The sequence below is a fragment of the Syngnathus typhle genome, linkage group LG17, assembly GCF_033458585.1.
Source record: "Syngnathus typhle isolate RoL2023-S1 ecotype Sweden linkage group LG17, RoL_Styp_1.0, whole genome shotgun sequence".
Taxonomy (NCBI): Eukaryota; Metazoa; Chordata; class Actinopteri; order Syngnathiformes; family Syngnathidae; genus Syngnathus; species Syngnathus typhle.
Genome location: NC_083754.1, coordinates 9,372,608 through 9,383,770, shown reverse-complemented (window position 1 = coordinate 9,383,770; position 11,163 = coordinate 9,372,608). Strand labels below are relative to the sequence as shown.

At 43.1% G+C, this 11,163-nt stretch overlaps 1 protein-coding gene and 1 long non-coding RNA gene across 2 annotated transcripts; one reads left to right on the top strand and one right to left on the bottom strand.

The window, feature by feature from the left end:
- The first annotated feature begins 2,042 nt into the window (after positions 1 to 2,042).
- LOC133170910 (uncharacterized) lies at positions 2,043 to 2,865 on the top strand. The gene is made up of 2 exons (XR_009718640.1): positions 2,043 to 2,184; positions 2,312 to 2,865. It is a non-coding gene; the product is annotated as an uncharacterized LOC133170910 (long non-coding RNA).
- Positions 2,817 to 8,679, bottom strand: LOC133170901 (decapping and exoribonuclease protein-like). The gene is made up of 6 exons (XM_061304117.1): positions 8,384 to 8,679; positions 8,020 to 8,249; positions 7,435 to 7,654; positions 3,498 to 3,633; positions 3,329 to 3,423; positions 2,817 to 3,180 (listed from the first exon to the last, which is right to left on the bottom strand). Exons 1-6 carry the CDS (start codon positions 8,677 to 8,679, stop codon positions 3,072 to 3,074), a joined length of 1,086 nt encoding a protein of 361 aa, XP_061160101.1. The 3' UTR covers positions 2,817 to 3,071.
- Between the last annotated feature and the right edge of the window lie 2,484 nt (positions 8,680 to 11,163).

Here is an 11,163-nt window from a genome sequence, read left to right as displayed (position 1 = left end):
CCTTGTCTGAAGGTGAGTGAGAGTGTTCCAAATGAGAAGCGAGGCGGTTGAGCAAAAATCAGTTAGAAGCGGTGCAGGGCAGATGTATCATACATTTGAATTCCAGCGCAAGTTTGCTGGTGTGTTCCCTATTTTAAACAATGAGAATCCATAATTGCGTCTTCATGCGTTCAAATGCCCACCATCCCAATTTCCGTACATGCACATTTTACTTCACTGAGTCAGGAACAACTCTCTGCATCGTACTGGAAGCTGTTGCCCCAATAAAAATATAGTGAGCATTTTTTACTTAGATCAGTACCGGTGTAGCTGACAGCCACTTAATCATCGAGGCTATATTCTCAGAGCTTTTCACCTTGAAAATTTGCCCAAAATCAAATGAAAGCTAAAGTAAGACATTAATAAGTAGATTTGCTTGATTTTCTACTCTATCAGCAATTTGAGCAGATAGAAATGGGAAGAGTCGGTCTCACCTTATCCGAGATGGGGTGTGAACGTGTGACGATCCCACAGCACTGCTGAGACTTGTTTTATTCCTTCGGTTGGTTTCGTTTCTTCTGAAGTGGTACTCTGAGTTTCTGTTTCACTTTTGCAGAAGCGAGGAACACATCTGCCAACAACATGACTTCACAAAGTGCTCAGCCTGACCGAGGGCGTCATATCTTTGCTTTAACAAAGCTTTCTGTCTAGCTCCAGAGAGTTCCTTTAACTTCCAATCATATATACCTCCCTTCCTTTCTTATCTTCCTGTATATGCCTGCGAGAGGCCCTTCACTAGTAATGAGTAGAACGCCTTTGTTAAAGTGTTATAGAAAAGACATACATGTTGAAGTAGATGCATATAAGTTATCCCATATTTACTCAATGTTTAAGTAACTCCATACAAGTTATCTCACTTTTACTTAATATGTGTTAAATGTTTGCACAAAAAGTATCAAATTATTTACTCATTATTATTGTGTGAAACTTAGCAAGAAAGTCTAGTTGCATTGTTCCACAGGAAAACGGCACTCAACACACTTTGAGATATCTCATCAGTCAAGGACGAGGCTGCCAACCGACTGAGGAGAGACTCTGCACTGCCGGGGTCACGGATAGGCCAAGGTTCTGTTGGCCCGCTTTGTTAGCTAGGCAGCGTTGCTACAGCCACAAACTCCCCTCCCTTTAGTGTAGCAATCCTTTTGTAACCAGGGTAACCTAAAACATTAAAAAGAGGAGACAGCAGACTAAGAGCTCAGAACTGATGGAGATTGAGATTGTCTTCTCCTCTTTGATTCAGTATGTGACTTAATGTCTGATAGTACTTAGACCTGACACAAAGGACAAACATATGCCCCCCACCCCTAAATGCAGGCCTGTTGGGTGAAAGGCCTGGTCCCTGCCAATTTTTCCCTTCAGTGAAGTAAATCTAGCTTGCACACAGTTTTTGGCCCGACATGAGACAATTTTGATGATGCCTGCTGTTTTGTTTTCAGTCCTCCCAAAAAAAAATCACGAGAATGAAATTACTTCTCTCTATTGTCCGAGAAGATGTTCACTACTTGACGGGGAGCTCTTATGACACTTAGGGTATATTCAGACCCGACTGTTTGATCCAATTTAAAAGGACCAGAGTTTGATTCTAAGGCTGGTTCGGACCTTTTATGCAGGTGTGAATACACGAAAACGAATCCTGGTGCGCATTAAAGAACCAGACCGAGACAAAAGTGGGTCTCGGTTCGCTTCCAAAACGAACTCTTAGATCAGTACCGGTGTAGCTGACAGCCACTTAATCATCGAGGCTATATTCTCAGAGCTTTTCACCTCGAACATTTGCCCATAATCAAATGAAAGCATAAAGTAAGACATTAATAAGTAGATTTGCTTGATTTTCTACTCTATCAGCAATTTGAGCGCATAGAAATGGGAAGAGTCGCTCTCACCTTATCCGAGAGGGGGTGTGAACGTGTGACGATCCCACAGCACCACTGAGACTTGTTTTATTCCTTCGGTTGGTTTCGTTTCATCTGAAGTGGTTCTCTGAGATTCCATTCTCAGAAATCTTTGAGTGTTTGTTTCACTCTGGCAGAAGCGAGGAACACAGCGTGTGTCGTCGTTTTAGTTTGGCCAGTACAAAGGCGATGGCAAAGGCGGCCTGATGGGAAGTCTGGCAAACATCTTCTCCTTGTTGATGGAACAAATTCGGTAAGCGCCGCCCGTTCTCAAGCCGCACGGTCGACCGCCAAGCGTTTGTAGTCAGAGTTTAGAGTTCTGGTCGGTCGGCTGGCTGGGCCATCCGTCCGTTGCTAAACCCTTGTTGCGTTTGTGACAGGAAGCGTGGCCTTCTGGGGCTCTACAAAGGCCTGGAGGCCAAGCTGCTTCAGACGGTGCTGACGGCTGCCCTCATGTTTGTGGTGTACGAGAAGATCCCTGCCGCCATCTTCAAAATGATGGGCCTGCACAGGAAGCTCACACACCGAGCGGCTCGTCGCTCGCGCTCCCAATCCCGATTGGAGAGGTGAAGGAGATCACTCAGATCAAATGCTCCATTTGGTGGACTTCGTAACGTGCACTTTGGTTAAACCGACTAATGAGATGAAATGACTCACGGCAAATGATGAAAAGTGCTTTTTGGGGTTGTTGACTTTTGAATGGAAAGTCCTCATGACTGTCAGTCAGTGACATGACACGGGCTCCTATCACTTGTTTACATGACGGGAAAAAAAACACTTGGATTTATATTTCCAGTCATTATTTTTACAAGTCAAGAAATTATCTTTCAAAAAAGTGGTTTGTACTGTTTTAGTGGTAAAAGTGGGTTAGTAAAAACATTACAATTTGATTCAGAGACTGAAAGTTTATTTCTTAATAAAGGTTTGACGCTTACGCCAGTTACTTCCTGGAATGAATCAACTCGCCCAACCTGCTTGTAAAACACAAAGGACTGCCTGCATACTTTGCGGAGCTTCGACTGTTTCGCAAGCGGTGTAAAAAGATATGCAGTAATCCCTCATTTTTCGCTGGGGTTACTTTCCGAAAACAACCGGTGATAGGTGCAATCCGTGAAGTAGAGGGATTACTGTGGTGCCTCTTTAGCTCATTTCCGTCACGTACCATTCAGGCAGGAAAGAATAAATGGAGTCGCTGTGGATAGTGAAGGTCACGTCACTGCGCGCTTTTCGGGAGAACAGGTAGACCACACTGGAAGACCAGAGAGGAAAAAAAGCTTACAAAATGAAACTGTCTGAGTACTGGAACACAAATGCCGTAGAATTAGCGCAGATGTAGGAAATATGACATCTGTAAACGGTCGTCAGCATTCACATAAGTCAAAGTACTTCCAACTCACCGAGGGTCGTCTCTGGTCACCACGCGCTTGACAAACGACAGAAACTCGCTGCAGAAGTTTAGGCACACCGACGGCCTCCAAGCCAAGTGCTCGCCCTGGGCCAGAGAATACAAGTGCGTTCGTTGTGGGTACGGTTCTCTCGCCACGTGTGGCCGCGGGCAGCCTATACCTTAACCAGGTTTGGAATTTCGGCGGTGTGATAAGTCCGCACGGACACGATGACCCCATCATCATTTTTGAAGCCGGCCACGATGCGAGGGACTCCAAGGAGGATCGACTGTGCCCACCACTTGAGCAGCTTGAACCTGATGACGGAAAAATGCTCCCGAGTACAGTCGTATTCTGAAGCTGAGGGGGGGGGGGGGGGGGGTACTGAGTCACATGACTCGGGTTAAACACAAATTTTAGGACTAGCTACGCTAAAAGCCAGAGATGGGACCAAGTCACACATGTGCAAGTCTCAAGTCTTAACCTTCAAGTCTCAAGTAAGTCCCAAGTCATTTTTTTCTTGGGCAAGTCAAGTCAAGTCCTTAAATAGGTCAAATCCAAGTCAAGTCTTTAAATAGGTCAAGTCCAAGTCAAGTCACCTTATTATTGCAATTTTACCCGCAGAATCTGATCTTAGTAACGTGAAAAGAAAGATATAAGTAACTTTAAGTAACCATCATTTTTCAATGTGTCTAACCTGTTTAAGAAATATGACAATAATTTGGATTTGCACTGTAATTACTGATATATAGTCAAATACACCATGGAATCAAACAAAAACCAAAAAACCTCATACAATGATTGACAGCTCAATCTAAACAAATGAACCTCTGCCGACAGTGTCTGACACATTTGAGTTGCAAATATGAAAAAATAATCTGAAAGAAATCTGAAAGAAGAAACACATTAAAGAGCATTAGAAACATTTTATGTTTCATCTGTAACATCTGGAGACACTAGAGCTCTATAAACTTCAAACGGACAAAGTTTGAAGTTGTCTGTCTGTCTGAAATGTTTCTGTTGCATATCTTGCACTGTCTGTCCGTCTTTTGCCGTCATAAAGGTAATTGCGATAGCCGAAGGTACCGCTCCCGCTGACATGTTTGTGCATGTCTGATATAAAGGGACGTGATTCTCCAATAAGCACGTTAGGTAGGTAGAGAGGGCACGACTGATTGATTGACAGGGTAGCGATCCAATCATGACGCCATTCTCAGCTTGCGCTACTACCGTGGTATCGATATTACTTCTTTAAATGTATTATTAATTTTATATTCAAACTGAAAACATAAACTAAATAACACGGATGTCATTCAAGACAAGTCATCGTGTCTCAAGTCGAGTCAAGTCCCGAGTCCGGAGGGGAGTAGTTCAAACAGACTGCAACCTGGGTGAGAAGGGTCTGTAGAGATGTTACTTGCACGTTTCCTAGTCCTGGACAGGTACAAGTCTTGGATAGATGGGAGGTTGATTCCAATTATCTTTTCTGCAGTCCTGATTGTATAGAGCTCTGTGCGCCAAAACCAGCAGACACAGAGACAGCTTCTTCCCCCAGGCTGTCGCTCTGATGAACTCACACCACTCTTAGAGTCTCTTAGTCATTGCTGTGCAATAACATCCTGCTCTCCACACCTTTTTTGAATTGTCTACATTATTTGTACTCTGTGTCCTCTCTGCTTCCATTGCAACCTGGTCATCCTGGAAGAGGGATCCTCCCATCTGTGGTCTCTTCTTTTGGTTTCTAATTTCCCCTAGTTGGAGTTTTGAATTTTTCCTTGCCCTCCTGGGAGTTTAAGATCAGGGGATGTTGGAGAATATTCATCATTTTTCACATACCGTATTTTTCCGTGTATAGTGCGCCCCCATGTATAATACGCACCCTAAAAATGGCATGCTCATGCTGGAAAAAAGCCTGTACCCATGTATAATACGCACCCAATTTTTATGATTTTTTTTAAATGAAATTTCTTTTATTTTTTTTTAAGTCCCAATGATTGTCACACACGCAGGGAGGCAATGGGTCCCATTTTTATAGTCTTTGGTATGGTCTTAACTAGGCTGGATGTAATTTTTTTTGTTGGCGTTGATTTCTCCGACTGCCCATAAACGCACCACCGCACGGGAAAGAAGCGTGCGGACGTGAAAATGCGGTTCTGTATGGGAGAGACGTTGAAGAGGAATAAAAACACCCATGGAAACCAAAACTTGGTGATTTCAAGTTTCATTTCGAGGGACATTTGTCACGTCTCGTCCCCAGTTTTGCTATGTGTCTAGGTTGCCATAGTTTCTGTTCGCGTCGCCCCTCTCTTCCTGTGTCACCTCAATCGATGTAACGTGTTTTGTATTTAAGTCCTGTCTGCCCCTCGCTCACCATCGGATCATTGCATGTGTTACTGTCATGATGTCTGTTTGCTTTCTGTTCCTGTCTTTGGTAATGTCACCCTGTCTTTTTGTTCCACGACTTTGTCGGTCAGTCATGTTGTTGGTTTTGTTTTCTAAAAAAAAAAAAAATTAAAAAAAAAAAAAAAAATTTTTTTTTTGTACCCATGTACAATGCGCACCCCAGATTTTAGGACAATAAATTCGTTAAATTTTGCGCACTATACACGGAAAAAAACGGTATGTCCTGACCCCTGAGTGTTGTTAGTCACCTAAATTAGTGGTCCCCAACCACCGGGCCGCGGATCGGTACCGGTCCCTGGGTCACTTGCCGCCAAGCCGCACAGATTTTTTTTTTTTTTTTATTGACGATCAATTAATTCAGGTCAAGACACTCGTCCCGGTCACGTGACATGTTTCCCCAGTCGAGCCCGCAAAGCTAATATGTGGCGACAGGCTAACTAACCAGGCAATGAAGCATTCAAAACTGCTTCAACTAGGGGTGTAAATCGCGGGTTTTGTCACGATACGATATCATATCGATACAAATAAGCACGATACGATATTTGCCAATATCTTAAAGCCTGCTGTGATTCATTCACGATACATCGCGATATAGTGCTCTACGATCGATATATATTTTTTTTTTACTAAAAAATATAGAACAATATCCTGATTTATAACAATTCATACGCAAAATCAACAAAGTACTGCAAACTCTTTATTTAGGAAATTACAAGAGTATTGCAGTATACAAAGTGCTTATTTTAACACTGAACTTTGATGTCGTGTTTTTTCTTTAAATGTGCATCGAGATTTGTGGTCCCTGAATATTTGATCACCGCATGGCAGGATTTACAAACTGCACGTGTCCTGTCCGTTGAGCCATCTTTTCTTTGGAATCCAAAGTGCTTCCAAACGAATGACTTGAAGCCTAAAGGGGAGCAAATTTCTTCGTCTTTTTGGACACTAGCCATAGCACCAGCCCAGGAGCCGCGTACTAGTTGTCGACTCCCCTTTCCCGTGCCTGCTCTGCTCACAACACAACAACGCCGGGCGCACTGCTCCCGGAAAGAGGAAGCAAGCAACAATGAACTGGATTTCAAAATAAAGTCGCGTCTAATGTCCGAGGTCAAACACGGCGATATAAATCTATGTTTACGTTTAGCATCGATGCCAATAAATCGTAGAGCATTATATCGATTAATCGATGTGTATCGATGAATCGTTACACCCCTAGCTTCAACACATGGAGACCAAGCATCTTGCAATAAAAGACAAACCTTAATCCCTTCGGGTGTCATTGTCTCCGATTACGTCGAGATGGGACCGGCTCGTTTCTGAGCAACAAACTCAGTGCTCCCACTAATTCAACGTAATGGTGAGTTTTATTTTTGTCATTTGTACTTGTTTTTATGTCAGTCGTATCATTTTATTTCATCGTATTTATATATTTATTATAAGTGTACTATTTATTTATTTATTTATTTATTCATTTAAATGTATTATTTATTTATATAAATGCCGGTCCGCGAAAATATTTCTGACATGTAACCGGTCCGTGGCGTAAAAAAGGTTGGGGACCTAAATGTTGAACAGAGGCTGTGATGTACCAAAGTCAAGTTCCATGTTTGGCACGCTCAAACATGGCGTATAAAAAATCTTGAATCTTGAATCTTAAATCTCATGAAATGTGGGGAAACGTAATTTACGTGTGCTATTTTGGAGGCTTGACAAACCTGTGGAATTTGCTTCGCTGTTTATCTGTGTGCATCTGTCCTGATGTCTTGAGCTCCAGGTAGCAAGCGGGAGGAGCCAGAGCGTTGGGGTCTTTGTCCCGGCAGTCCACCTCGCCGGAGAACAGCAGCCTGTGGTCCGAGAGACGAGTTCGGACCACGCTGTAGAAGGCCTCGTTGGAGTTGACAACGCCGCTCGAATCAGGTAAGCCGTCAATGTTGTCTTCGGGGGGACAAAACATTTTTGTCCCAAGCAATTCATGATATGTATACTAACAACTTGAAAACAATCACTTGCGGCGTTATACCTAGTTGCTTTTTTTTTCTGTGCCATAAAATGTCAAAGACACCACACTAATGTTGTCCAGTTGGTGTCAAGAAACACTGTTGAAGTTGATAAGCTTTGTGTTTTGGGGAAGAGCTACAAAAGTTTAGCCTGGGTTGTTAGTGGCGATAGGGAAGTTTACAATGCATCTTTAAACCTGTTAAGGTGAAGTAGGAGGAATTTGAAAGGATATGAAATTCTTTTGGGATTACACTTTAACTGCAAATAACAGAATCCCAGGCCGCCAACTAAGAAAGTCCTACCTGCGCATATGTACTGCTCAAACTTGTACCCCCAGTATATATTCTCATCGTGGCTCTCGGTGCGGTTCTGCCGGTCCTGGCGAGCGCTGTCGGTTTCCACTTGGTTGATGTAAATTACTCCTTTGAACTTTGTGACGGCCAGCGACCACTCAGTCAGAGCCTCATACGGTGTGCATAAAACATTGGTCAGACGGCCTCGGGATGTCACAAAGTCAAAGTCATCCAAAGCACTGGGGAAAAGAAAAAAAAAAAAAGCACCAAGTGATATTGAGACCCAGAAGTAAGGTCACGTGGAGCCTGGAGATACTTGATTAATTGCTTCCATGACCTCGCTCGGATTAACGGCCGCCGGGTAGTAACTTACAATGACGTGGCTGCCTTCTGCATGAGGTTGGACTTATTGGCCAAGATCCAGTGCAGGATGTGTTCCAGGTTCTTCTTCACATTTTCATCTCTCCTTATGTAGCGGTCATTGTAGCCATCCCTCAGGTCAAAATTTGGGCTCTGCTCAGGTTTCACAAAGTATCGCATCTGACTCTTGTCGTGGTGGAAACTTCTCTGCGTGTCCAGGGAGAAGGAGCCCTCCTCCACTCGCTCTTCGAACGGAGGCTCATGGCCTCCGTACTCCTCCTTTCTGGTGCTCAGCGTCTCACACGACATCCTTGTCTGAAGGTGAGTGAGAGTGTTCCAAATGAGAAGCGAGGCGGTTGAGCAAAAATCAGTTAGAAGCGGTGCAGGGCAGATGTATCATACATTTGAATTCCAGCGCAAGTTTGCTGATGTGTGATTCCCTATTTTAAACAATGGGAATCCATAAATGCGTCTTCATGCGTTCAAATGCCCACCATCCCAATTTTCGTACATGCACATTTTACTTCACTGAGTCAGGAACAACTCTCAGCATCGTACTGGTAGCTGTTGCCCCAATAAAAATATAGTGAGCATTTTGGACTTAGATCAGTACCGGTGTAGCTGACAGCCACTTAATCATCGAGGCTATATTCTCAGAGCTTTTCACCTTGAACATTTGCCCAAAATCAAATGAAAGCTAAAGTAAGACATTAATAAGTAGATTTGCTTGATTTTCTACTCTATCAGCAATTTGAGCACATAGAAATGGGAAGAGTCGGTCTCACCTTATCCGAGATGGGGTGTGAACGTGTGACGATCCCACAGCACTGCTGAGACTTGTTTTATTCCTTCGGTTGGTTTCGTTTCTTCTGAAGTGGTACTCTGAGTTTCTGTTTCACTTTTGCAGAAGCGAGGAAAACATCTGCCAACAACATGACTTCACAAAGTGCTCAGCCTGACCGAGGGCGTCATATCTTTGCTTTAACAAAGCTTTCTGTCTAGCTCCAGAGAGTTCCTTTAACTTCCAATCATATATACCTCCCTTCCTTTCTTATCTTCCTGTATATGCCTGCGAGAGGCCCTTCACTAGTTATGAGTAGAACGCCTTTGTTAAAGTGTTATAGAAAAGACATACATGTTGAAGTAGATGCATATAAGTTATCCCATATTTACTCAATGTTTAAGTAACTCCATACAAGTTATCTCACTTTTACTTAATATGTGTTAAATGTTTGCACAAAAGGTATCAAATTATTTACTCATTATTATTGTGTGAAACTTAGCAAGAAAGTCTAACGTTTTTTCCATGTATAATGCGCAAAATTTAACTAATTTATTGTCCTAAAATCTGGGGTGCGCATTCTACATGGTAACAATTTTTTATTTTATTTTTTTATCCGGCTATCATACGGAGGCCACCATTACAGATGCGCTTTCTTCTCTGCTGTTCAATTCAAACACGCTCCATACGAACACAATGCTCTCGTATCAGACGCTTGCTCGATCACCTGCTTGCTTGCTGTCACAATGTACCCTACACAAATCCGAAACATTTCTTCGCTATTGAGTTTACTAGCGCATGCGCAGTGATACTGACCGGCAGAATAACATCCGGTTGTTCCCAAAGATGATCTTTTTTCTGAAATAATTTTACGTTTACGGAATTAAGTAGGAGTCGAAATTTGGGTGCGTATTACACATGGGTACGGGCTTTTTTCCAGCATCAACATGCCATTTTTAGGGTGAGTATTATACATGGGGGCGCATTATACATGGAAAAAACGGTAAGTTATCCCATATTTACTCAATGTTTAAGTAACTCCATACAAGTTATCTCACTTTTACTTAATATCTGTTAAGTGTTTGCACAAAAGATATCAAATTATTTACTCAATATTATTATTGTGTGAAACTTAGCAAGAAAGTCTAGTTGCATTGTTCCACAGGAAAACGGCACTCAACACACTTTGAGATATCTCATCAGTCAAGGACGAGGCTGCCAACCGACTGAGGAGAGACTCTGCACTGCCGGGGTCACGGAAAGGCCAAGGTTCTGTTGGCCCGCTTTGTTAGCTAGGCAGCGTTGCTACAGCCACAAACTCCCCTCCCTTTAGTGTAGCAATGATTTTGTAACCAGGGTAACCTAAAACATTAAAAAGAGGAGACAGCAGACTAAGAGCTCAGAACTGATGGAGATTGAGATTGTCTTCTCCTCTTTGATTCAGTATGTGACTTAATGTCTGATAGTACTTAGACCTGACACAAAGGACAAACATATGCCCCCCACCCCTAAATGCAGGCCTGTTGGGTGAAAGGCCTGGTCCCTGCCAATTTTTCCCTTCAGTGAAGTAAATCTAGCTTGCACACAGTTTTTTGCCCGACATGAGACAATTTTGATGATGCCTGCTGTTAGAGATGCACCGATCCGACTTTTTCAGTTCCGATACCGATACCGATGCCGTGGCTTTGCGTATCGGTCGATACCCGATACCGATCCGATATTATGGTTGACTTAACAAGCTACATAACTCTACATGTGGAACAGAAAAGACCAAAGGCAATGGCATCAGGCAGACTACACAGTTCTTTGCTCTAAATTAGGGGTGTCCAAACTAACGGTCCAGTTTTTATTGGCCCGCAGCAAATTCTGAAAACATAATTGAATATGGCCCGCACAAGAAGCTAGAGCTCAGCTTCTCAGTTTCCACACTAGATGGAGCCCGCCACACAAAGCGTTTGACGTCCCATTAACACCCCCCCGGAAGAGAAGCGAACACGCAGCGTTTGACGTCC

Coding starts and splice junctions, on each gene's coding strand:
- LOC133170901 (XM_061304117.1), bottom strand. CDS start 8,679: ATGTCGTGTGAGACGCTGAGCACCAGAAAGGAGGAGTACGGAGGCCAT. Junction 7,655..8,019: donor TGAGCAGTACATATGCGCAG/GTAGGACTTTCT, acceptor GTCCCCCCGAAG/ACAACATTGACGGCTTACCT. Junction 3,181..3,328: donor GTGACCAGAGACGACCCTCG/GTGAGTTGGAAG, acceptor CTGGTCTTCCAG/TGTGGTCTACCTGTTCTCCC.